The sequence below is a fragment of the Nuphar pumila genome, chromosome 11 (assembly GCF_984573655.1).
Source record: "Nuphar pumila chromosome 11, dmNupPumi1.hap1.1, whole genome shotgun sequence".
Taxonomy (NCBI): domain Eukaryota; kingdom Viridiplantae; phylum Streptophyta; class Magnoliopsida; order Nymphaeales; family Nymphaeaceae; genus Nuphar; species Nuphar pumila.
The window spans coordinates 110,535,175-110,557,727 of NC_143259.1; the positions used below are offsets into that span (position 1 = coordinate 110,535,175).

Below are 22,553 nucleotides of genomic sequence, written 5' to 3' on the forward strand. Positions count from 1 at the left end.
AAAAAAAACCAAACTTGGGGGTCGAATCCGATACGTGCGTCCACGTGTCTTTGTGACATAGATTTAGAGTCAGACTTTAAAAGTTGAAATTCGATCTGATGATCCATAAGAGATAGGTCCTGGATGCAGCTGTGATGGCCATGGCTACTTCGCATTCCTTGTCAGAAGAGGCAGAAGCGCAACAAACCCTCACTCCGGATTCGCGACCCGTCTGGTTCCTCCATCGAAGGAATGCCGCTTTCTGCATCGTCCTCCTCTTCGCCTTCTTCGTTCGTCTTCTCACTTCCTTGCACTCCTACTCTGGTTCGCTTCCTTCTTATTCTTCGATTCTTTGTTGTCTTAACTCGAATCAGTTGTCATTCTGTGATTTGTTCTTCAGACGGTTGATTTCTACCTTTTTCGGCTACAATTTGTTCGTTCTTGTTTGTTTGTGAACGAGAATAGGTGAGGCAACTCCTCCCAAATACGGAGACTACGAAGCGCAGAGGCATTGGATGGAGATCACTCTCAACACTCCCGTGAAGGAGTGGTACACGAACACCACGTCCAACGATCTCGCTTACTGGGGCCTCGACTACCCGCCGCTCACGGCGTACCAGAGCTACGTTCACTCCCTCTTCCTCCAGGAATTCGAACCTGAATCAGTCGCACTGGGTTCTTCCAAGGGTTATGAAACGCCCTTCAGGTGTTTCTCTTTTACCAGTTTGTGAGTAGCTCTTTAGTTTGATCTTTGTGATAGAATGATGATTATAATGCTTGAATTGCAGTGCTTGATAACACTATAAGATAGAGAAGAGAGCGATTGACACAGTGTATGCTATTCATGAGTGATTAAAAACATTTTCCATTTTCATAATTAGCAAAATTGAGTCTTGAGTTTTGAGTACTTTTGGCGATCTGATTTGACAATACAACTGTGGCAGACATGCAGATACAATGTAATAGAATACCTTAGTAGTATGTTGCATAGGTGGCCATGAAACAGTCATGTTCTTCTGACTGGCAAGGGGCACATTATGAAGTTGCTGGTTCAAAGATAGGAAAGAGAGAGAGTCTGCAATTCGACTGGGATTCAAAACCGCACGAGAGAGAGAGAGAGAGAGAGAGAGAGAGAGAGAGAGAGAGAGAGAGAGAGAGAGAGAGAGTCTGCAATTCGACTGGGATTCAAAACCGCACTACCTGTGGTCTAAGACACATAGAGTTTGTTTCTTCATTTGTACGATTCAAGAAGATCCTGAAACAAGTTTATGACTTGCCCAATTAATGTGAACTTAAAAATTGAGATGCGTTGCATGTATCAAAAAGAATTAAATGAGAGGAAGAACTCTCTGCATTGACAACAGTTTCGCTGCCTTACATTGGATCTATGAGGCATTCATCAGTTTGATAGGAAATGCATGAATTATCCTATACGCATGGTCCAGCTTCTTAGGTCCTTATACTTCATTTCCTTTTGTCACACTAATTGGTACTTCTTCTTTCCTCTTGTTGCTTCATTGTTCACCTGTAAAGACTTGTTTGTCACTGTTTACCTTCAAATCCTTATTGGTATCCCTATGTATATCTTATTTATCTTGTAGGTGTTGTTTTAGGCCTCCATTTACATGCACAAAACCATTTCAAATTACATCATATGACTTCTTTTCATCTTTTTGGTGTTAAACTCTGACTTGATCATGCTTATATATATGCCCCGACCACATATTCTATTTTATTTTTGTTTACTAGTGCACTCTTGCAAAGATACATATTAGGTTAGAAAGGTGCTTATCTATGACACAAACTACCACTAGGTTTCTTGCAGTTAGTTCACCCACCATATGCTGTTCATGCTGGTGATATTTCCTTGAAGATCCTCACTGTATACTAGAGCCTAAATGCTGAAATTTACTGTCACACTAGTGACTCTTTTGCATTAATCATAAGATCTTATTTTGCATTAATCATAAGATCTTTTCTAATTTACCTTCTTAGTTATACACTGCCGGTCCCAAGCCCGGATAAAGGAGGAGGGTTGCGGTAGGCCAGTGACAGCCAACATAAAAACTTAGTCACACCCTATGAATATGAATCAATATGAGAATTTCGTTGGGGCGTTCCCTACTGAGCGACACGCTGTACCCTATAGGCTCGGAGGCAGTGATAAATGGGCAAGGGTTGCTAGGTCGTCGCCCAGAAGCGATGCGTCACACCGGTGCCCGGGTGTGGTGTCAAATAGGCAAGGGTTCCCTCACTTTGTTGGACGGGTGGGGGTAAAGAAGATAGTTCAAGACCATAAAATTAGGCTAGCCACTTGGAACATAGGGTCTTTAACTGGTAAGTTGGTAGAGTTGGTAGATGTTATGTGTAGGAGAAAGATTGATATTTTATGTCTACAAGAGACCAAATGGGTATGTGAGAAAGCAAAAGTGATAGAAGCTTTGGGATATAAGATTTGGTATACAGGAATAAATAGGAATAGGAATAGGAATAGGAATGGAGTAGGGATTGTTATTAGTCGTGAGTTTATAGATAATGTAGTTGAGGTCCGTAAGAAGGGTGATAGGATTTTACTTATTAAATTAGTATTAGGTACAAATATTATTAATATTATTAGTGTTTATGCACCTGAAGTAGGTTTAGATGATTCCATTAAGCGTCAATTTTGGGAAGATTTAGATGGAGTAGTACAAGGGATATCTTATGGAGAAAAGCTTTTCATCGACGGTGACCTTAATGGACATGTATGCATTAGTAGGGATGGGTTTGAGAGTATCCATGAAGGCCATATAGGAGAAAAAAACGAAAGTAGAGAATGGATTTTAGATTTTGGTTTGTCCTATGATATGATCTTAGCCAACACTTGGTTTAGGAAGAGAGAGTCTCACCTAGTAACATTTAAAAGTGGGGTTAATATGCCTCATATAGATTTTTTCCTACTTAGAAAGAGAGATAGGGGTTGTTGCATCGATTGTAAGGTTATACCGGGAGAAAGTGTAGCTACACAACATAGAGTCTTAATTTTAGATCTTACATTTAGAAAATGCTGCAAAAGGGATAGACATAGGATAGATCCTAGAATTAAGTGGGGGGCACTGAAAGGAGCTAAACAAGGAATGTTTGTAGAGCAGGTAGTTAAGGAAGTTGATTGGTGTCTCAAGGAGGATTCAGAATCAATATGGAATAAGATAGTGGGTTGCATGAGAAAGGTGACTAAGGAGGTATTGGGTGAGTCTAAAAGCGGTGCACCACTAGGTAAGGATACATCATGGTGGAACGAGGATGTCAAATTAGCTATTAAGGTTAAAAGAGAGTGTTATAGAAATCTAAGTAAGAGTCGTGGTAATGAGAATTTGGAGAAGTATATGATAGCAAAGAAGGAAGCTAAAAAAGTAGTTCAAAACGCGAGGGATAAGGTATATAAGGAGGTTTATGACAAGTTGGATACCAAAGAGGGCGAGAAGGATATTTATAGGCTTGCAAAGATGAGAGATAGGAAATCGAGGGATCTGGGTATGGTTAGATGTATCAAAGATGAAACGCAAAGGGTTTTAGTCAAAGATGAGGAGATTAAGGAGAGATGGAAAGATTATTTTGATAAGCTATTTAATGGAAGTCATGCTCAGGATTCTGGAGACTTCTCCATTCCTTTTCATGAGATGAATCGTGACTTCATGCGCAAGATTCAAAAGAAAGAAATTGCAGAGGCTTTGAAGAAAATGAAATCAAGAAAGACAGTTGGCCCAGATGGTTTACCTATCGAGGTTTAGAAATGCTTGGGTGAGAAAGGTTTAGAATGGTTGACAAATCTTTTTAACAAGATTTGGCGGACAAATAAGATGCCTAATGAGTGAAGGAAGAGTACTTTGGTGCCTCTATATAAGAATAAGAGTGATATACAAGATTGCACAAACTATCGTGGTATAAAACTCATGAGTCATACTATGAAACTTTGGGAGAGGGTGATTGAGTATAGGTTGAGGAAGGTTGTCATGATATCGGAGAATCAATTTGGTTTTATGCCTGGAAGATCAACTATGGAAGCTATACATCTGCTTAGACAACTTATTGAGAGATATAGAGAGAGGAACAAAGATTTGCATATGGTTTTTATTGATTTGGAGAAGGCATACGATAGAGTACATAGGGATGTTCTCTGGTAAACAATGATGAAGAAAGGTGTTTCTCTCAAGTACATTAGTATAATTAAAGATATGTACAAAGGAGTAGTAACCAATGTTCGCACTTGTGGAGGGGTGACAACCAATTTTCCTATAACGATTGGGTTATATCAAGGATATGCATTATGCACTTTCCTATTTGCTATAGTGATGGATGAACTTACGAGATCAATTCAAGAAAATGTGCCGTGGTATATGTTGTTTGCTGATGGTCTTGTTTTGATTGATGAGTCTAGAGCTGGGGTTAATGCTAAGTTAGAATTATGGAGACAGACATTGAAAGCAAGAGGTTTTAAGTTGAGTAAGAGTAAAACATAATATATGGAATGTCGGTTTAGTAAGCAACGAAGTAGTGATGGGAGTGTAGTGAAGCTTGGTGAGCAAGAAATACCGGTGGATGACTGTTTCAAATATTTGGGATCTATCATTCAAAATGATGGAGAAATTGATGGAGATGTAAATCATAGGATAAAGGTTGGGTGGATGAAATGAAAAAGTGCAACTGGAGTGTTGTGCGATCGTAGAATGCCATTGCGGTTGAAGGGAAAGTTTTATAGGACGACAATTAGGCCCGCTTTACTATATGGTACGGAATGTTGGGCTGTCAAGAGACATCATATTCAAAAAATGAGTATAGTTGAGATGTGTATGCTTCGATGGATGTGTGAAAATATAATAAAAGATAAGATTCGAAACGAGGAGATACGTAAGAAGGTAGGCGTTGCATCCATTGAAAATAAGATGAGAGAGAATCGTTTACGGTGGTTTGAACATATTCGGCGAAGGCCTAATGATGCTCCAGTTAGAAGGATGGAGAAATGGGAAAATATATTAGTTAAAAGAGGTCGGGGTAGGCCTAATAAGACTTGGATGGAGATGATAGGAAAGGATATGAATGCTTTGATCCTCACCGAAGACATGACATTGGATAGAAATGATTGGAAGAGAAGGATTCATGTGGAAGACCCAGAATGATTTTCTTATTTGGTTCATATCGCCGACCCCACTTATTTTGGGATGAAGTTGTAGTTGTAGTTGTTGTTGTTGTTGTTGTTGTTGTTGTTGTTGTTGTTGTTGTTGTTGTTGTTGTAGTGAACTGTTCAAACTTCAATCCATGGTATTTGAGTCTTATTAGGGTTAGGAATGAGAATTTGAGAGATTAGAGGAGAAGAGAAGAAGAGAAGAAATAAAAGAAGAAGAAGATGATGAAAAAAATTAGGGCTCGTTTAACTATATGGTTACATTATAGCTCTTACATATTGAACTCAAAAGGGGTTGACTAAAGACAAAATACCCCCAATAAAGTGAAAAATTACAAATACAAAGACTTATAAAGATGAAAAATCCCCTAACAGTTCATCTAAATGACTTAAATGACCCCTGACTCATCTTCAACACCCCCCTCAAGTTGGAAAAAGATGTCAATCATTTCAAAGTTGCTTTTGATTCTTGATATTCTAGATCTTCCAAGTGCCTTAGTAAAGGTATTTGCAAGTTGAAGTTGTGACCTAACATGAATTGGTTGAAAAAGTTTAGATTTAATTTTTTTTACTAATGAAATCACAATGTGTCTCTATATGCTTTGTCCTTTCATGTTAAACTGGATTAGAAGATAGAGATAGCAGCTTTATTTTCATGATATATGTTCATAGGAAACTTAACTATGTCCCCCTTGTTAGAAAATGATCTTGAACACAAGAGATTAAAAAATGAACCGATAAATACGCACATAAGGTGCGAATACACAAACCCACTAAGGGGTAACCGTAAGCACATGAAGTGCAAGCACACAAACCCACTAAGAGGTAGAGCCAAAAGGCTAAAATAAATTATATCTTCATTGAGGTGAGAGTTAAACTCTACAAAGAAATGAGGGGGTTGCACCCCTTTATATACAAGAGGAAAAGGGAGAGAGAGAGAGCCATTGGGGCTCCCACTAGGTAGACGTTGGGGAGCCCCAATGGTCCTAAGTTGAAAAAATAGAAAAATAAAAAATACAAAAGAAGAAAAAAATAAATAAAAAATAAGAAAAGAAGAAAAGAAGAAAACCCTAAAAACAAAATTACATGGTGAAAGGACCAAAATACCCCTATCGGGTATTTTGGATACAACCGAATATATATATATATATATATATATATATATATATATATATATATATATATATATATTATGTCTATATTTTAACACGCCCCCTCAAACTTTGCGTGGGGAAACAAAAAGTTTAAAAAAAATACAAGAGAAAGAATTTCAAGTCTTCAATAAAAATGCCATCTTTATAGCATATTAGTGAAATTGGTAATTGTCATCCTTCAATTGGTCTTAACGAGGAGCCTTCAATTGTCTTCAATAGTGATCATCCCCAAGCACTTTCTCGGATGGTCTATATTAAGAATATTCTTCTATCTCATCTTTAAGATCCTGTGACACAAATCAAGGAGCTCAAAGTATACAAAAAATATATATATAATTTGAAAATAAGTAAGATATATCAGCTCATTTTTCAAGTGATCATAACATTCAACATTAAAGAACATATGATTCAGTATGCAGAAACAAAATAATGATGCCCAACCACTTAAAAACATTGAATGAATTAGAAGCAATTAAGGCAAGATTGAATCATGCAATAATTTAGTATTGAAAGAAGTCTCATATAGACCATCTTTCAAGAACCTATACTTGAAAATAAGCAAAAATGAGAAAATTCTAATAAGTGCCCAAGAGTAATAGCTATTATGAGCATATGCATACGATATCATGTAATGAATTGATACTAGAATAAATCACTTATGGACACACATACTTCAATCAAGTATAACAATAAAAAAACACCCACCCAAGAGTCAAGAATGAATATTATTTGAGTAGAGAACCTCACATATTGAGGGATGAAATTTTTGACAATACAAAAGCCCATTAGAGGGCCGAAAACCATAAGCACTTAATGTGTAAAATCCATTATAGGATAAATGCCAACAAGGCAAAATCAAGTGATTTCCAAATATGCATATATTATCAATGATACATAATGCAAAAACATGTTGATAATCATTTTTCACTTAGAGAATTTCATTGATCATACAATTTATAAGTTAAGACCCTTTGAAAAAGCACAACAATTTTTGCAATAGTTTTTCCACTACAAACAATCACCTCATTAGACCTCCAAAACCCACAGATCAAGTGTATCAGCGACTAGACCAAGAGCATAAAAACATGTCACTAAAGGGCCAAAGTCACATACGAAGGTGTGTACAAAATACCTCTTGTCTGCATAAAAAGATACTTGAAGTGAGTGTATCAGCGACTAGAACAAGAGTACAAAAACCAACAATGGGCTAAAAAGTCACATACAAAAGTGTGAACAAACATCTCTTGTCTATATATAATGACACTTAAAATTAAGTATGTTCAACGACTAGAACAAGAGTACAAAGCCAACCATGGGCTAAAAACACATATGAAGGTGTGACTAAAACACCTTTTGTTTATATAAAATGACACTTGAAATAAATGTATCAACGACTAAAACAAGAGCACAAAAGCCAACCATGGGTCAACATCACACACGACAGTGTGAAACAACAACTCTTGTCTACATATAATGACACTCAAAACAAGTGTATTAGCTACTAGAGGAAGAGTATAAAAGCCACTAATGGGCTAAACAAATCACACACAAAAGTATGAACCGACATCTCTTGTCTACATATGGTGACACTTAGATAAGAGGCATAAAAGGAGAAAGTCAATTGAGGTAAGAAGACTTGTAATGACAAACACTAATGCAAATAAAATTAATAATTTTAAACATATTTTGAAACACTATGGTTTCAAAAAAAATATATATCCATCACAGATATTCATAATAAAGAGCATCCATAGTAAAATCAATGGCCAAAGAGAAACCGAATGATACCACACACTCATAATCAGAGAGCATAAAACAGTCAGTTTGAGACAAACCACATGTGACAACCAAAACTGACATAAACCGAGGTGCCTATAACTCACATCAACAAACATCTCTGATATAACAATAATACAGCAAAAAAGGGATTGATTCATCATATAAGAACTTGTGATGGACAACATAAGTGCCATAAAAGGCAAAGAATACTCTTAAAAAGATATTCTTTCAAATACGCAATGCCATGTGAAAGAACCATTTTGGGATAATCTAAGAGTCAAATCAAGTTTTAGCTATGCAATTATATGCACAACAAGTGCAATTTAATGCAAAAAATCTTGAACAAATCACGGCCAGCGTAGGCATCCTTTAATAGAGATGATAAAATTAAGAAGTTTGAAAATCTCATGTGGAAAAATTCACACACAAAAGAGAAGTTTACAAACTTGCAATATTAGGAGAAAATCCAAACTAAAGGATTAAGCTTATAGAACGGAATGGAATTCTACAATTAGACCTTCAAAAGCTTACAACAAAACTTCTCAAAAGAACCACCAAGATTCTCAAAAAACAATCCTTCACAAACCAAAACTTCGAAGGATCTTCACAAACATTCTTCTCACAAGAACCGTGGAAGTCTCACAAATAGTATTCACCAACAAGAACTACAACACTAAAAAACGAGTATGCAAAGCAAAGAGGAAAGATAAAAAACTTAATTTAAATGGGAGAAATCCACACTCAAGAATTACTAGAAGCATTCATACATTAATTACACAAAGAGTAACAAAAGTGCACTAAGACACACAAACAAGACTATTAAATGAGAGAACCTCACAAAAAGTGATTAGGTTACAAATGAGAGTCAAGTGCATTAAGCAAAGACCAATAAGACTCATTAACAATAAAACACATGATTTTTGAAGTTAGAACCAACTCATAAGTCAATCACGAAACAATTATATGAAAAGAGAATGGAACAAGCATTAATCTAGTCAAATAATGGGCATGTATAAAGCTTAATTGAAGATAATTGAAGATAATCATATTTGAGATTCTTAAGAAAAACATCACTACATAAGAGAGAAATCTCAAAACAAATAACAACTCACGATTATTCCTTTTAATAAATAAGGCAAGAGTAGTTTTAAATCAAATATTGCTCAAATATATATGAAATGACTCATTAAGTAAACTTTGTTGATCAAATTATAGAAATTTCATGGACGGTCCAATTATATGTCAAGGGTTTTTCTCGAAAACACACAATATTATAAAAAGCCATATACAAGACTTTGAATGGATAGGCACAAACATGTAAGGAATCTCTAATGAACATCCTTTCACTACCCATAATATACAATAACAATTATGGTTTTTGTAGAAAAGTATGTGAATTATCACAATCTTTCATATACTAAAAATTTCAATCTCAACCCAACTTTCTTTAAGAACTTCCCACACATATGTAATTCATGCTTTCAAACAACGTTAAGCATATAACTTCAAAGTACCAAAGTTATTTTATAAAAATTTAAATTCAGAGTCAAAGATTTTATCACAACCACGTATGTCCATCAATACAAAACTTTAAATCACATGCAAGACTTGAAATCAACGATATAATCATAAAAAACTCCTAAAGCCATACACACGAGTTCAAGTAAGATTGACATCAAATTATGCTTGGAAGATAAACATGATAAACGACTCATTAAAGCAAATTTTGAGCAATCATATATCTAGAAAAACAAGCTCACCGATTTAAAAATTATCATTTAAAAAATTTCAAAACATGTGAATAAGTGAAATGTGATATGCGAAAAAGTAAAGGTTCAATGAAGACCCAAATAACACAAGTACTTAATGTGCAAAATACATTTTGATTTAAAAAACATAATGATAGAGGAAACACATGCATATAAATGATCAAGAATGTAGCTTCATAATGCATGATACTTCAAGAAAAAGAATACATACCGAATAACTTCAAGAAAGAGAAGAGAAACAACGAATACTTCACCATTTTTCTTGAAGTTTCTTGAGTGACATGCTTCCCGATGCACCAAAGAACAACTCGATCACCGCCTAGCTCTGATACCATGTTAGAAAATGATCTTGAACACAAGAGGTTAAAAAATAAACCGATAAATACACACATAAGGTGCAAATACACAAACCCACTAAGGGGTAACCGTAAGCACATGAAGTGCAAGCACACAAACCCACTAAGGGGTAGAGCCAAAAGGCTAAAATAAATTATATCTTCATTGATGTGAGAGTTAAACTCTACAAAGAAATGAGGGGGTTGCAGTGTTGCACTCCTTTATATACAAGAGGAAAAGGGAGAGAGAGGGAGCCATTGGGGCTCCCACTAGGTAGACGTTGGGGAGCCCCAACGTCTACACAAGTGGGGCCCCCAATGGTCCCAAGTTGAAAAAATAGAAAAATAAAAAATACAAAAGAAGAAAAAAGAAAAGAAAAAGAAAACCCTAAAAATAAAATTACATGGTGAAAGGACCAAAATACCCCTATCGGGTATTTTGGATACAACCAAATATATATATATATATATATATATATGATACATGTCTATATTTTAACACCCCCACCTGGGTATGGGTGCGGGTATGGGTACGGAGGGTACAACACGACAATTCCAAAAAATATGGGTACGGGGACATGGCTATATATATATATCACATAAATACAAAATAAATTCAAAATAAATTCAAAATAAACTGAATATAATATAAATATATATGTTATATCTAAAATGTATATTATATACTGAAAATATAAAGTTATAAACTGACGGAGGGTAAAATGGTGTGTCCGGGTGTCGACACGGGTACAAAGGGCAAAACGGAGTGTCCGGATACCATAGATTTCCTCCAACTCAGAGAGAATACACTTCACCCATAGTCCTTTGCACATTCCAACTACCATTGCTTGGTATTCGATCTCTATTTGATATACTATATTTTGTTTTTGCTTCTCCATGAGACTAAATTATCACCTATAAAAGTACAACATTGATCTTCTACTTTCCATGGATTCAATAATGAACAAATATATATCACAGTGCCCATAGTTCTTGTATAACAACCCTTTTATAGTATTTCTCTTCAAATGCCTTGTTATATATATATATATATATATATATATATATATATATATATATATATATATATATATATATCACAGTGCCCATAGTTCTTGTATAACAACCCTTTTATAGGATTTCTCTTCAAATGCCTTAAGATTCTGTATACTACATTCATGTGAGACTAAAGTGAAGCATGCATATATCTACTTACTATATGGTGTATGCAATATCCGCCCATGTAACAACTAGTCGTTAACACCTCCAAACTTCATAGATTTGAATCTCAGTTGATGTGTTATGTTCAATGGGGTTGTTCACAACTCTGCAACCTAACATTCCACCATCATTGAGGAGATCGAGTGCATGCTTCTTTTGGGTGGGGATCATGCTCTTACTTGATTGAAGAACTCTAATTGTAAGGAATTATTGAAGTTCTCCCAAGTCTTTAATGCTAAACTCTTCTTGTAGTCCCTCTTTCAACTCTTTATCTCCTATTTGTCATCTTCATTGATCAGCGTGTCATCTATATATGCTATCAAAATAGATACCATATCTCTTCTTTTTATAAGTAATGGGTGATCACAAATGCCTCTTGTAACCAAATTGGATGGTGGTGCAAACCATGCTCTAGATGATTGTTTTAGTCCATAAATCACTTTCTTGAGACTGAAAACTTTTCACCCCTTTAGATCAAACTCCTAGAAGATTCAACATAAATATCTTCCTCAAGTTTCTCATGCAGAAATACATATTTTACATCCAACTGGTTTAGAAGCTAGCCTCTATGAATGACCAGTGTGAAGATGTCTTTGATGGAGTTCAACTTGGCCATAGAGCATGTCTCATGATAATTGATGTCATGCATTTGTTGGCAACTAGTCTGCCTTTATATTTGTTTATGGACCATTTGATTTGAACTTTATAATGTATATCCACTTGCATCCCACTGTTTTTCTTATGAAAAAGTAGAAATTTCTCACATATCATTTCTTTTTTTGGGCTTTCATTTCCACTATCATGGCTTCCTTTTTGGATGTGAAAATGCCTAATCTACACTTTTAAAAATTAGATTCAATTCTAATGAGTCACATGCTTTATACGGTTCAAATATTAGATGATAATAACTAACAAAGTTGGTGAGAATACACTAACTTCTGTTTTCTTATATCTATTGAAAGGTCAAGGTCAGTATATATGCTACCAAGAGCAGGATTATGTAGCTCTAAAAATTGGTATATCTTAAGTATGATTACCTTCCTTTCTCCATGAGCATTTGTTTTTATCTACTTTGGAGGTTGAACCAAGGTTGTAAGTATCCTATCGTTACCCGTATTGGTCGGTCTCAAACTAAGGTATGTATCGTATTGTAAAAACTCGTGATTTTTAATACATTTTTTTCAAAAATTTCAAAAAAAAACAGAAAAAATTAGCAGAAATTGTAAAAAAAAATCATAACACATGAAACAATGATGAATTTCATAAAATACAACCATAAAATCACATATGAAGCTATGTTACATGGACTCTTCTAACAAGACACCGCACCCACGTTGCACCCGCACCCAAGCGGGTGCGACACTTGGACACAACTTCTTTTGTGTTAGGTGAAGTCAACCACACAGGTCCATTTCTATCCAAAAGTAGATTTAGTTAACCCTAACCAAGTCCATTTTTATCTATATTATATACATAAATACATAAATGCACACAAATACATGTAGTGTTAACTTAAAACTGTTATATATATATATATATATATATATATATATATATATATATATATATATATATATATATATATATATATATCCTCCTCACACCCCCCGGACCCAAGTTTTTTTTAAAGTGTTGCATCTCCGCATCTGCACTCGCATCCGCACTCGCACCTATGTGACATAGATATGAAGCATTTATGTCTCATCTTCGTCATACACATCCACCCAGGGTTGTGCATACCCCATTTCTGCCTCACTCATCTATTTTTCTTGTCTTTTTTCTCTCGGACCGGTGAGTAATGGCTGGCATTGTCATTTCATGATATCCAACAAATTCTTTTACATGCAAGCCACAACATTGAAATGTGTCCCGACTAAATGATACTTCAACTGAGGGATACCATCCGAAAAAATATTATGAAAATAGTTGTACTTGATTTTCAATCGCTTTTCACTCATTACTTGAGTGCACCATTTCCATGTTGTATCATCTGATGACATCTAAAAAAAACCTCAATAAGAATAAAAAAAATAGAGATTTTTTTTATCTTAACCCACTTCCTTGAGTGAAAAATTTGTGGAAATGCACTCTTACTTGAGCAAACTACAAACGCCCTCTCCCTTGTGCACGGATCAACCCCTAAATCGCTCTCACGACTCCTAAGTGTTGGAGGAGTGTGGAGCCTGATTTCTACCTTAATATAAATCCCTAATTTCTGCAGATTCAACTTCACGGTAAGTTGGCGGGGGGTTAAGGGGGGCAGCGCCTCTTGCTCGTAAGGTGGGGGTCCGAGGGCGTGAGCTCCCGTGGCTAAAATTCTTGAAAGGTAATTTTGTAATTTTAGCCAAAATCATAGTTGGCAAACCTGTGACTCAAGCTCAGATCGCCCGACCCTTGACTCGCGGGTCAGCGGGTCACTCGGTAACTCTGGCGGGTTTAGACCTAAATTTTTTTGTGTTTTTTTTTTAAATAATACAAACGAGTTAGCATTCGCTCGCCTCTCAGAGACGAGATGCTCACCTGTCTAATGTGAGCCTCTGAGAGGCTCGATGATTGCCTTAGAGAGAGAGAGAGAGAGAGAGAGAGAGAGAGAGAGAGAGAGAGAGAGAGAACCTTGTTGTTGACAACACGGGGGGGGGTCGTTGAGAGAGAGAGGTTCACCGAAAGATGGAGGGGAGGGGAAGAAGCTTCTCCGAAAATGGGGAAGGAGGGGAAGAGTCGATCGACCCCCTTTTATACATTTTTAATAGTAAAACTGGTTCATCTCGGAACAAACCGATACAAATACCGGTTCGTTTTGGAACAAACCAGTACAAATACTGGTTCGACGTGTATTCATCCTGAATTGTTCGATTTAGGACTGACTTGGCGAGTTGCCGAATCCATGCTGAGTCAGGTGATTCCTAGTCTATCCACGCCCAAGCTTGGCTAAAACAGGTTTGGACTTGATCGGTGGCCCAATCACTGGGAGATTCGGTCCGTCTCGGACGATTCTCAAGTTAGATCGTCAGATTTGCCAACTATACCCAAAATAGGTTGCCCTAGATTCCTTGTATTCAAAGAGGGCAATCCGTCTTTTGTAATGTGTGTGCGTATCTCAATCTTATTAGTGGATTTCAATACGGTCGTAGACGTAGGCAACTATTGCTGAACCATGTAAAGTCCTTGTTCTTTGTGTGGTTGATTTATTTCTCATGTTTTTGTTTTTTCAATCTATCGATGGTGTGTTGAGTCATTCCCCAACACTAGGGTGTGTGGATACTCCTTTAATAGCCTCTACACAAATGAGGAAGTTGGCCTTCGAGAAGTCTTTAAAACTTAAAAAAATAAAAAACAAGTCTCAATCATTTTTAAAGTGCGCCGAAGGTGTATCGTACGATACAACCCTATATCGTACAATATGGTATGATACAGGGGTGTGTCGTATGGTACACCCGATACGGATATGATACACTCATATCGCAATATGTGTGCATCATATTGTTGTTGCCCATAGTAATGATACGTATCATACGATACGGTACAATACTTATAACATTGGGTTGAAAAACTTTTTTTGCCTCTTCGTCTTCTCTTTTTCTTATGTAGGTTTCTTATCACTTGAGCCACTAGATAAACTATTGATTCGAACTAACTCAACTTCAAATGAATACTAATTAACTTTATACAGTAGAAGTGACAGCCATAGTTACATACCATCTTTTGGCCACTGGACCGTAACATTTGTGGCCCTTTTGAGAATGTGGAACCCTAAGAACACATAGTTAGCAACTTTAGGATCTAACTTATCTCTATCCGTACTGTGCACATGAACATAACGTGTGTACCAAAATATCCTTGGAACCATATGAAGTAATTTTGGCCTAGACTCTAAGGCACTGAGAAGTGATTTGCCACTAAGAGCTCCACTTAACGTTCAATTGATTATGGGTTTATATCATAGTCTCAAATGTCTCTATCAGCTATATCTAGAGGCTATTTCTCGCATATTATAGGTTTGATGATAAACCTCGGGAAGATCTCGGGGCTTAAAAATAAATAAAAAGAATAAAAATAAGTAAGAAAATTACCATGTTTAGACAATAAAATACTTATATAGTAAAAGAAATAAACAAAAATGTAAAAGAAAAAAGAAACCATATTTAATATATAGAAAATAAATAAAAACAGTAAAAATAATTGATAATATTTTAATATTATCATGATATTCTCATGATAATATCGCGTTATAATCAAATTGACTATATTTTCAAAATATCACGATATTTTACCTATAATATTGTTTGCTGAAAATACAACGCTAATATCACTATATTTTAAAAATATCGCTGATATATGTAATTATGGTTTATATATACATTTATATTTATATTTATACTTTGAGAGAGAGAGGATGGTTTAGGTATGAACATACATTTAGGGAGTTTTATTTATTTCTTATTTTTGAAATCTGACCATATATATGTGATCTACATGTTGCATTTTGCTGGAATCAACACTTGTATCGTCAAGTTTTTTTGGGCATGAAATTCAACAACCCATAGTCTTTATAAATGTTGAGGGCTAAAAAAAATCATGTTTTTTCATTGAACAAGCACAATTCAACAATCAATTTCTAGCAAATGGTCCATGCCAAACAGAAGTGCTAGGTCAAATTTGAGTCGGCTATTATAGCACATTCGTGAAGTGCCGTCCTTCAAGGGTGTTAGTATTGCATATACAACACAATAACTCGTATTTTCTTAGATGAGCTTCTTTAGTAATTCAGCCTGCTCATTCAGAATAGTGGTTTAGATAGCGACTCATATAAATGCTATTGTAGATTGTTGAGATTTGTATCTATAGGATACAAGAGAGAGAGAGAGAGAGAGAGAGAGAGAGAGAGAGAGAGAGAGAGAGAGAGAGAGAGAGAGAGAGAGTTCCTACTTCAAAGAAAAAGCACCCTTCATTCTCACCACATTGAGGCAGTGAACCTCCACTGTCACTTTATTTCAAAGACTTTATTTCTCTCCCTTAAAACCTAACATTAATGAGATTATTGGACCTAACACCTAATTATATGATCGTGACTCTCCAAAACCCGGTGCCGTCATTATGGGATTGAAGTTATGCCGTTCTTGTTCCATTTTCTCAAATTCGACTACTGATCTTATTCTAGGATGGTATCAGGTTTGGTTCTGGATTGGATCAGGATCCACACTTATAAACCACTTAAGTCACATTTGTTAATCCAGACTTATAAACCACTTAAGTCACATTTGTTAAGATAGTTAAAAATGTGGATACTTTTGTAATTTTGGACTTTTGTCCTTTTCTTTTCCAAAAGTAATGGGTCTTATTTTTTGTTTTTGTTTTTTTTGGAGGGGGGGGGGGGGGGTGGCAAGAGGAACTCTCTCTCTCTCTCTCTCTCTCTGAGAAGAAGAAGAAAGAGGAGGAAGATGAAAAAGAATATAAAGAAGAAGAAAGCAAAGGAAGCTGAACAACTTTGTCCAAGAGCATATTTTTTATTTTTTTCATCTACTTTGGACGTTAAACTATTTTTTTTTTGCCTCTTCTGCATGTTCCTTATCACTTGGGGCACTAGATAAACTATTGATTCAAATTAACTCAACTTCAAATGATTACTACTTATTTTATACAATAGAAGTGACAGCCATAGTTACATATAATCTTTTGGCCACTGGACCATAACATTTGTGGCCGGTCTGAGAAGGTGTAACCTTGAGAACACATAGTTAGCAACTCTAGGATCTAACTTGCAGTACTGTGCACATGAACATAACATGTGTACCAAAATATCCTTGGAACCATATGAAGTAATTTTGTCTTAAGACTCTAAGCCTCTAAGGCACTGAGAAGATAGATAATCACCTTCATTAATAAGAGGGCTGCCATTCATTAATGAAGGGGTGTACCTCATTAATAAAAAACGAAAAGAGGGGGTGGGGGATTGGGGGGGAGAGGGAGTTATGAAACCTCCTTTCCCTGTTTTCCTACTCTCTCTCTCTCTGACACACTATGGACATGACATGTCCAAGTATGCTTCAATGTGTCAAACACTCGACATGCTGTGTTCAAATTTTTGGACACTTTCACATTAAAAAATGGCATGTTGGTGTCATGTCCATGTTGGTGTCCATCCGTGTCCGTCACTGACACTTCATCCTGGTTGAAGTGTCCATGTAACATAGGGATAAAGAAAATTAAGAACGGAGAATTATGTCATATTATAATTTAGTTTCATTTATAGGGGGCTCAGTATCTTGAAATAGAAGTGACAAGAAGAGAGGAGAGGAATGCAAACCATGCAGCTGGTTGTAAAGGAATCCTCATCAATCTGATCAAGGATGCCCTATTCCATTATCTTAAAGAGAATAGGACAACCTTGAAGGCTTGAACCTATTTTACTATTTTGTTTCTGTTACAAATAATAATTGCAATAATGAAATACATATTAAATTGACAGCCATATACAGAAAAATGCAATAATTACAAAGATGGAACTCCACATCCCTTGTAGTTGCCTCTATTTGCTATCATGTAATACATAATTTACTAAATCTTTGTACAACCTATTGGTGCTTTTCTAATTAATCCTTTAATTTGTGATTTTCAGTAAGCTGCTGATGAGGTGGACTGTTTTATCATCTGATGCACTTATATTTTTTCCAGCCGCTGTCTATTTTGTATCCGTCTATTGCTTTAGCAGAAAAGATGAAGAAATGGCTTGGCTTCTTTCTATGATCTTACTTAATCCAAGTCTGATCTTAATAGACCATGGCCACTTTCAGGTATGTGGCGCTACCTGCCAGATCATGTGAGGACCTGAATTAGTAGTTTCCGATTCTTTCCTCATGTTTTTGTTTGATATATGCATTTGCTGGCATTTATTCACGGACAGTACAACTGCATAAGCTTGGGGCTAACAATGGGAGCAGTTGCTTCAATCTTGTCCAAGAACGATCTGGTTGCTTGTGTCTTCTTCAGTCTAGCACTCAATCATAAGCAGGTTGATTGTGTTATTATTTTGCTTTACAAAATCTTTCATGTATACTGTATAATGTCACTGTTATGAGTCTCTCTCTCTCTCTCCATCACCACCATTACCATCATCACTATTGTCACTACCACTATCACCATTGCCACCACCACTGTCACAATCATTACTACCACCACCATCACCATTACCATTTCCACCACCACTATTGTCATCACCACCATTACCACCACTACCATCCATCATTACTAACTAATATCCTTTTCTTGTTCATTAAAATTTAAATAGTTGGTGATTCAAACATGCACTTAATTAAAAATAAGGGCAAGTATCTTTTTTATAAAATGTACTTTAATTCATTTTTATAAGCAATAAATAAAAACATATCCAAACAGGGCCTAAGAAAACTTTGATTTTCCCAATTTGTTTTCTTTCATGGTGTTCTGAATTATCACTGTCCTTCGTTCTGTGCTTCATTTCTGAGGTAATTGCTGCAATCTTGCAGATGAGTGCATATTTTGCTCCTGCCTTTTTCAGCCATCTCTTAGGGAAATGCCTAAGGCATCAGAATCCAGTTTTTGAAATCTTAAAACTGGGAATGACAGTCTTGATGACATTCCTTGTTATTTGGTGGCCTTATCTCTACTCTATGGAATCTGTCTTGCAGGTAAGAAATGCACAACTTCCTTTTTACGGACTTTGTCATATTTACCATGTCATCGTGTTTAATCTGATTACCACAGCAGGTTTTATCCCGTTTGGCTCCATTTGAAAGGGGAATCTATGAGGACTACGTGGCTAACTTTTGGTGTAGCACTTCATTTTTTGTGAAGTGGAAAAGGTTGTTCGGGACACGAGAGTTGAAGTGGCTCAGTTTGAGTGCAACTGTTGCTGCTGCTTTACCATCAATGATACAGCAGATAAAAGCTCCAAGCAGCCGAGGCTTTCTTTATGCTTTGGTCAACAGTTCATTTTCATTCTATTTATTTTCATTCCAAGGTACTTTTTATTTCCACACTGCAATTTGCATTTGAAACAAACTCCGTGGACAACCTAAACAGAATCTTTTTGTTCCTTGCACAAGTTTGAGATGGCCTAAAAAGGATCATTTGACCTGAATTCAGGTGCTTTCTTGTTCATTCTTAAATTTAACAAAGGTTTGTTAGATTATCCTTTTAGTTGTGGACGAAATGGGTTATGGTTGGGAAAATTATATTATTTTTCAATTGGCTTTGATCTTACAATTAGAATTTAAGGGAGGCTTTTTTTTCTCTTGTTCTGTCATTTTTGAGCATGCAGAGAGAGAGAGAGAGAGAGAGAGAGAGAGAGAGAGAGAGAGAGAGAGAGATTCTTTCTTGCTTTCTTTTTGTGCAGTTCCATGATCTTCCAATATTGTCTATCAGTATAGGTGATGCTCTTATGAAAATCTTATGAGCCCATATCTGTGTGTTAATTTGCAGTTCACGAGAAGTCAATATTGTTGCCTCTGTTACCTGCAAGCCTTTTAGCACTGGAAGAAACTACTTTTTTCAACTGGTTTAGCTACTATGCTCTTCTATCAATGTATCCTTTGCTTTTCCGTGAAGGGTTGTTTCTGCCGCACATTGCACTTCTTTCCCTCTGCATTCTTGTTGCTTATGCACCATTTGGACGACATGGTAAAGGTTCAAGGACTGCCTTCAGTGTCAAAGCTTTGATGGCTGTCCCTCTTACTTTCTCTCTTATTCTTTATGGCATTTACTTATCTGTGAGGCCTCCTGAGAAATACCCATTTCTTTTTGATGCCCTTATAATGATTCTTTGCTTCTCCCAGTATCTGGCACTTGCCACTTATTCCAATATTAAGCAATGGATGTTATCAGATGTGCTGATTTGGGAGACCAAGGAAAAAAAGGCTCTTTGACACAAGGTACATCAAGTTATGATGCTCTTCATTATTAATGTCATCTTATTATTTGTTCATTTCTGATTCTGTAACATTATTGGTCAATGTTACTGAGTTATACCTCCTGCCGTGCATGTAAAAGGATATCAATTTAAATAGTGTTTCCAAATCTCTACTTGATAAAAATAAAGCAGCAATTTTCTGTTTCCCATCCACTACTAGATGAAAATAAAGCAGCAAGGTTCTGTTTCCAAGCAACCCTTAGATGAAAAATAAAGCAGCAATATCTTTTCTCTTGGAGTTTAGTATTTAGGCTTCGCATACTCAGGGCACTGCTTGTTTCTGTTCCATGCACTTCAAAATGCTAGTCTTTGTCAGCAAGAATGGTGTTCTTAGAAACCTATTCACAAGTACCAGGAAATGAAATGTTAAGCGTGTCAGTGATCACTACTGGGCGTGCGTACACTAAAGAATCAACATGTGCATCACATTAGCTGTCTGTTGAGCTCATGGGATATGTTATCTCATCTAGCTAATAAGCAACCTTCCAACCAAAGGAAAGTCCAACATCTACAACAATGATGATGGGATAGCTCTCCTTTTCCAATGTTTGAATGTTTCATCAATTGGACCTTAAATTTGTTCTTTATGATTTATTTAGTCAAAAATATGTTTTACATGATTATACAATATCAAAACATGTTTTTCAAAATGTGAAAAATTGATGGCTTAATGCATTTAAAATTTTACAATACAAAGTATTGTGGGCCATTGATTTTTACTGCTTTAATAAATGCATAAATATGAAAAATTCTTTATCTAAAATATGTTGCATACTAAGTAAATGATAAAAATCCAATTTGTAGAGTTTGATCAGTGAAACTTTTTTTTTTTGATGGAGAAATCTGTGGTTAGTCCGACTCCTACCTGTTTATTAACTGGAAATCAAAAAACAAGAATATTTAAAAGGGGGAGTCCGGTCCAGACTCATGTCCAACCACTGGATATCATTTCCAGAGGTAGAGGCACTGTCATTGCTGTTGGTACTCTTAGCATTCTATCTCACAAAATTTGGCGGTGAGTCTGTTGCCAGGATACGTCATCTTTGGAGATGATCTGAATGGCTAGCTTTTCCAGACGTATTGTTGTCATGAAGTGAGAGTTTAGTAGTGTCGAATGCACCTGCTTTGTTGTAGTGTTGATTTTGATCCGGGGTGGATGAAGTGGGTTTGGGGGGCAGCGATCTCAGCTATCAGGGCCACTTTCTCCTTATCTGCTTGTGTGCCTGCAGAAAAGAGAAACCCAGGGGGATATTTTGAATGTTGAGTGGGATCCACAGTGGGTTCCTGTGATTTTTTTGCCTGGTACTTAGGACACGTGGTCACAGGCCCCACGTGGGAACTGGACCCGTCTAATGTGGCTGAAACAATACCTGTTTTTGCCACGTGGGATGGCTTTGTGGGAGAGAGAGAGAGAGAGGACATGGGCAGTTAGAGAACTGCTCCAGTCACTGAAGGCTTCCAGCCACCGAAGTAGGTGGAGATTCCGGTTGCTTCAAGCTTCTGCTGGAAAAGGGAGTTCCTTCTTGAGTTCCGACTTCCATAGTCGTTGGATGAGCCTGAACGTGGGTTTCTGAAGAGGTGTGTGCCGCCTGAGGATTCCGGATGCTGCATGCTGGTAGCTTATTATGCCTGGGACTGCTGAGAATTTCCTTCTGGCTGGGATGATTCAACGTCCATGACTGTTGTTGGGTCCTGCTGCTTGAGGAAGCCTCTGGTCTATCATCAGAGAGACCTGTCTGTCCAGATTTGATAAAATCGCATATTGGTTTGGATGACCTTGGGACTCCGATTGACTGCTGGTCATCTTGATGGGCTACTTCTGAGATGGCTTTGTTCGGGTTTTTTCTGCATCGGGAAAGTCACTAACGAGTGGTTTGGTGATCCACATTGCGAGCAAAATCTAATGTTTTGCTCGTATACGATTTCTTGTTGAAAGGTCTGGCGATGCAGAATCACTGTCTCTATCTGCGACTTGGGAATGTAGTTGAGTGGAACAACCACGCATATACAAGCAAAGGCACCTCTCTCCACGGCCCTGGTACAACCATCTATCTCGATAAGTTTCCCTTGAAGGAAGTGTGCGATACCCTCAAAACATCTCTCGTCCATCCCTCCATTGATATAATCCTGGCAGCGTGATCCACATCAGGAAACCATTGGTGTGCAACCAAAGTGCTTCCTGCGATTTTCCACTGACCGTCGTATAGGACA

General features: G+C 36.6%; 1 protein-coding gene across 3 annotated transcripts; it reads left to right on the forward strand.

Annotated features, from left to right (window-relative positions):
* Positions 1-92: 92 nt before the first annotated feature.
* On the forward strand, positions 93-20,495 carry LOC149822829 (putative dolichyl pyrophosphate Man9GlcNAc2 alpha-1,3-glucosyltransferase). 3 transcript variants are annotated; one of them, XM_089980079.1, is made up of 8 exons: positions 93-303; positions 445-685; positions 18,015-18,189; positions 18,300-18,407; positions 18,901-19,062; positions 19,142-19,394; positions 19,856-20,053; positions 20,209-20,495. In XM_089980079.1, exons 1-8 carry the CDS (start codon positions 135-137, stop codon positions 20,238-20,240), a joined length of 1,338 nt encoding a protein of 445 aa, XP_089836205.1. In that variant the 5' UTR covers positions 93-134; the 3' UTR covers positions 20,241-20,495. The 3 variants fall into 3 exon arrangements, with proteins under 3 accessions (XP_089836205.1, XP_089836206.1, XP_089836204.1); XM_089980080.1 differs by having other exon boundaries at positions 19,856-19,958; XM_089980078.1 differs by having other exon boundaries at positions 19,856-20,495.
* The last annotated feature ends 2,058 nt before the right edge of the window (positions 20,496-22,553 follow it).

Coding starts and splice junctions, on each gene's coding strand:
- LOC149822829 (XM_089980078.1), top strand. CDS start 135: ATGGCCATGGCTACTTCGCATTCCTTGTCAGAAGAGGCAGAAGCGCAA. Junction 686..18,014: donor GGTTATGAAACGCCCTTCAG/GTGTTTCTCTTT, acceptor TGTGATTTTCAG/TAAGCTGCTGATGAGGTGGA. Junction 18,408..18,900: donor TAGCACTCAATCATAAGCAG/GTTGATTGTGTT, acceptor GCAATCTTGCAG/ATGAGTGCATATTTTGCTCC.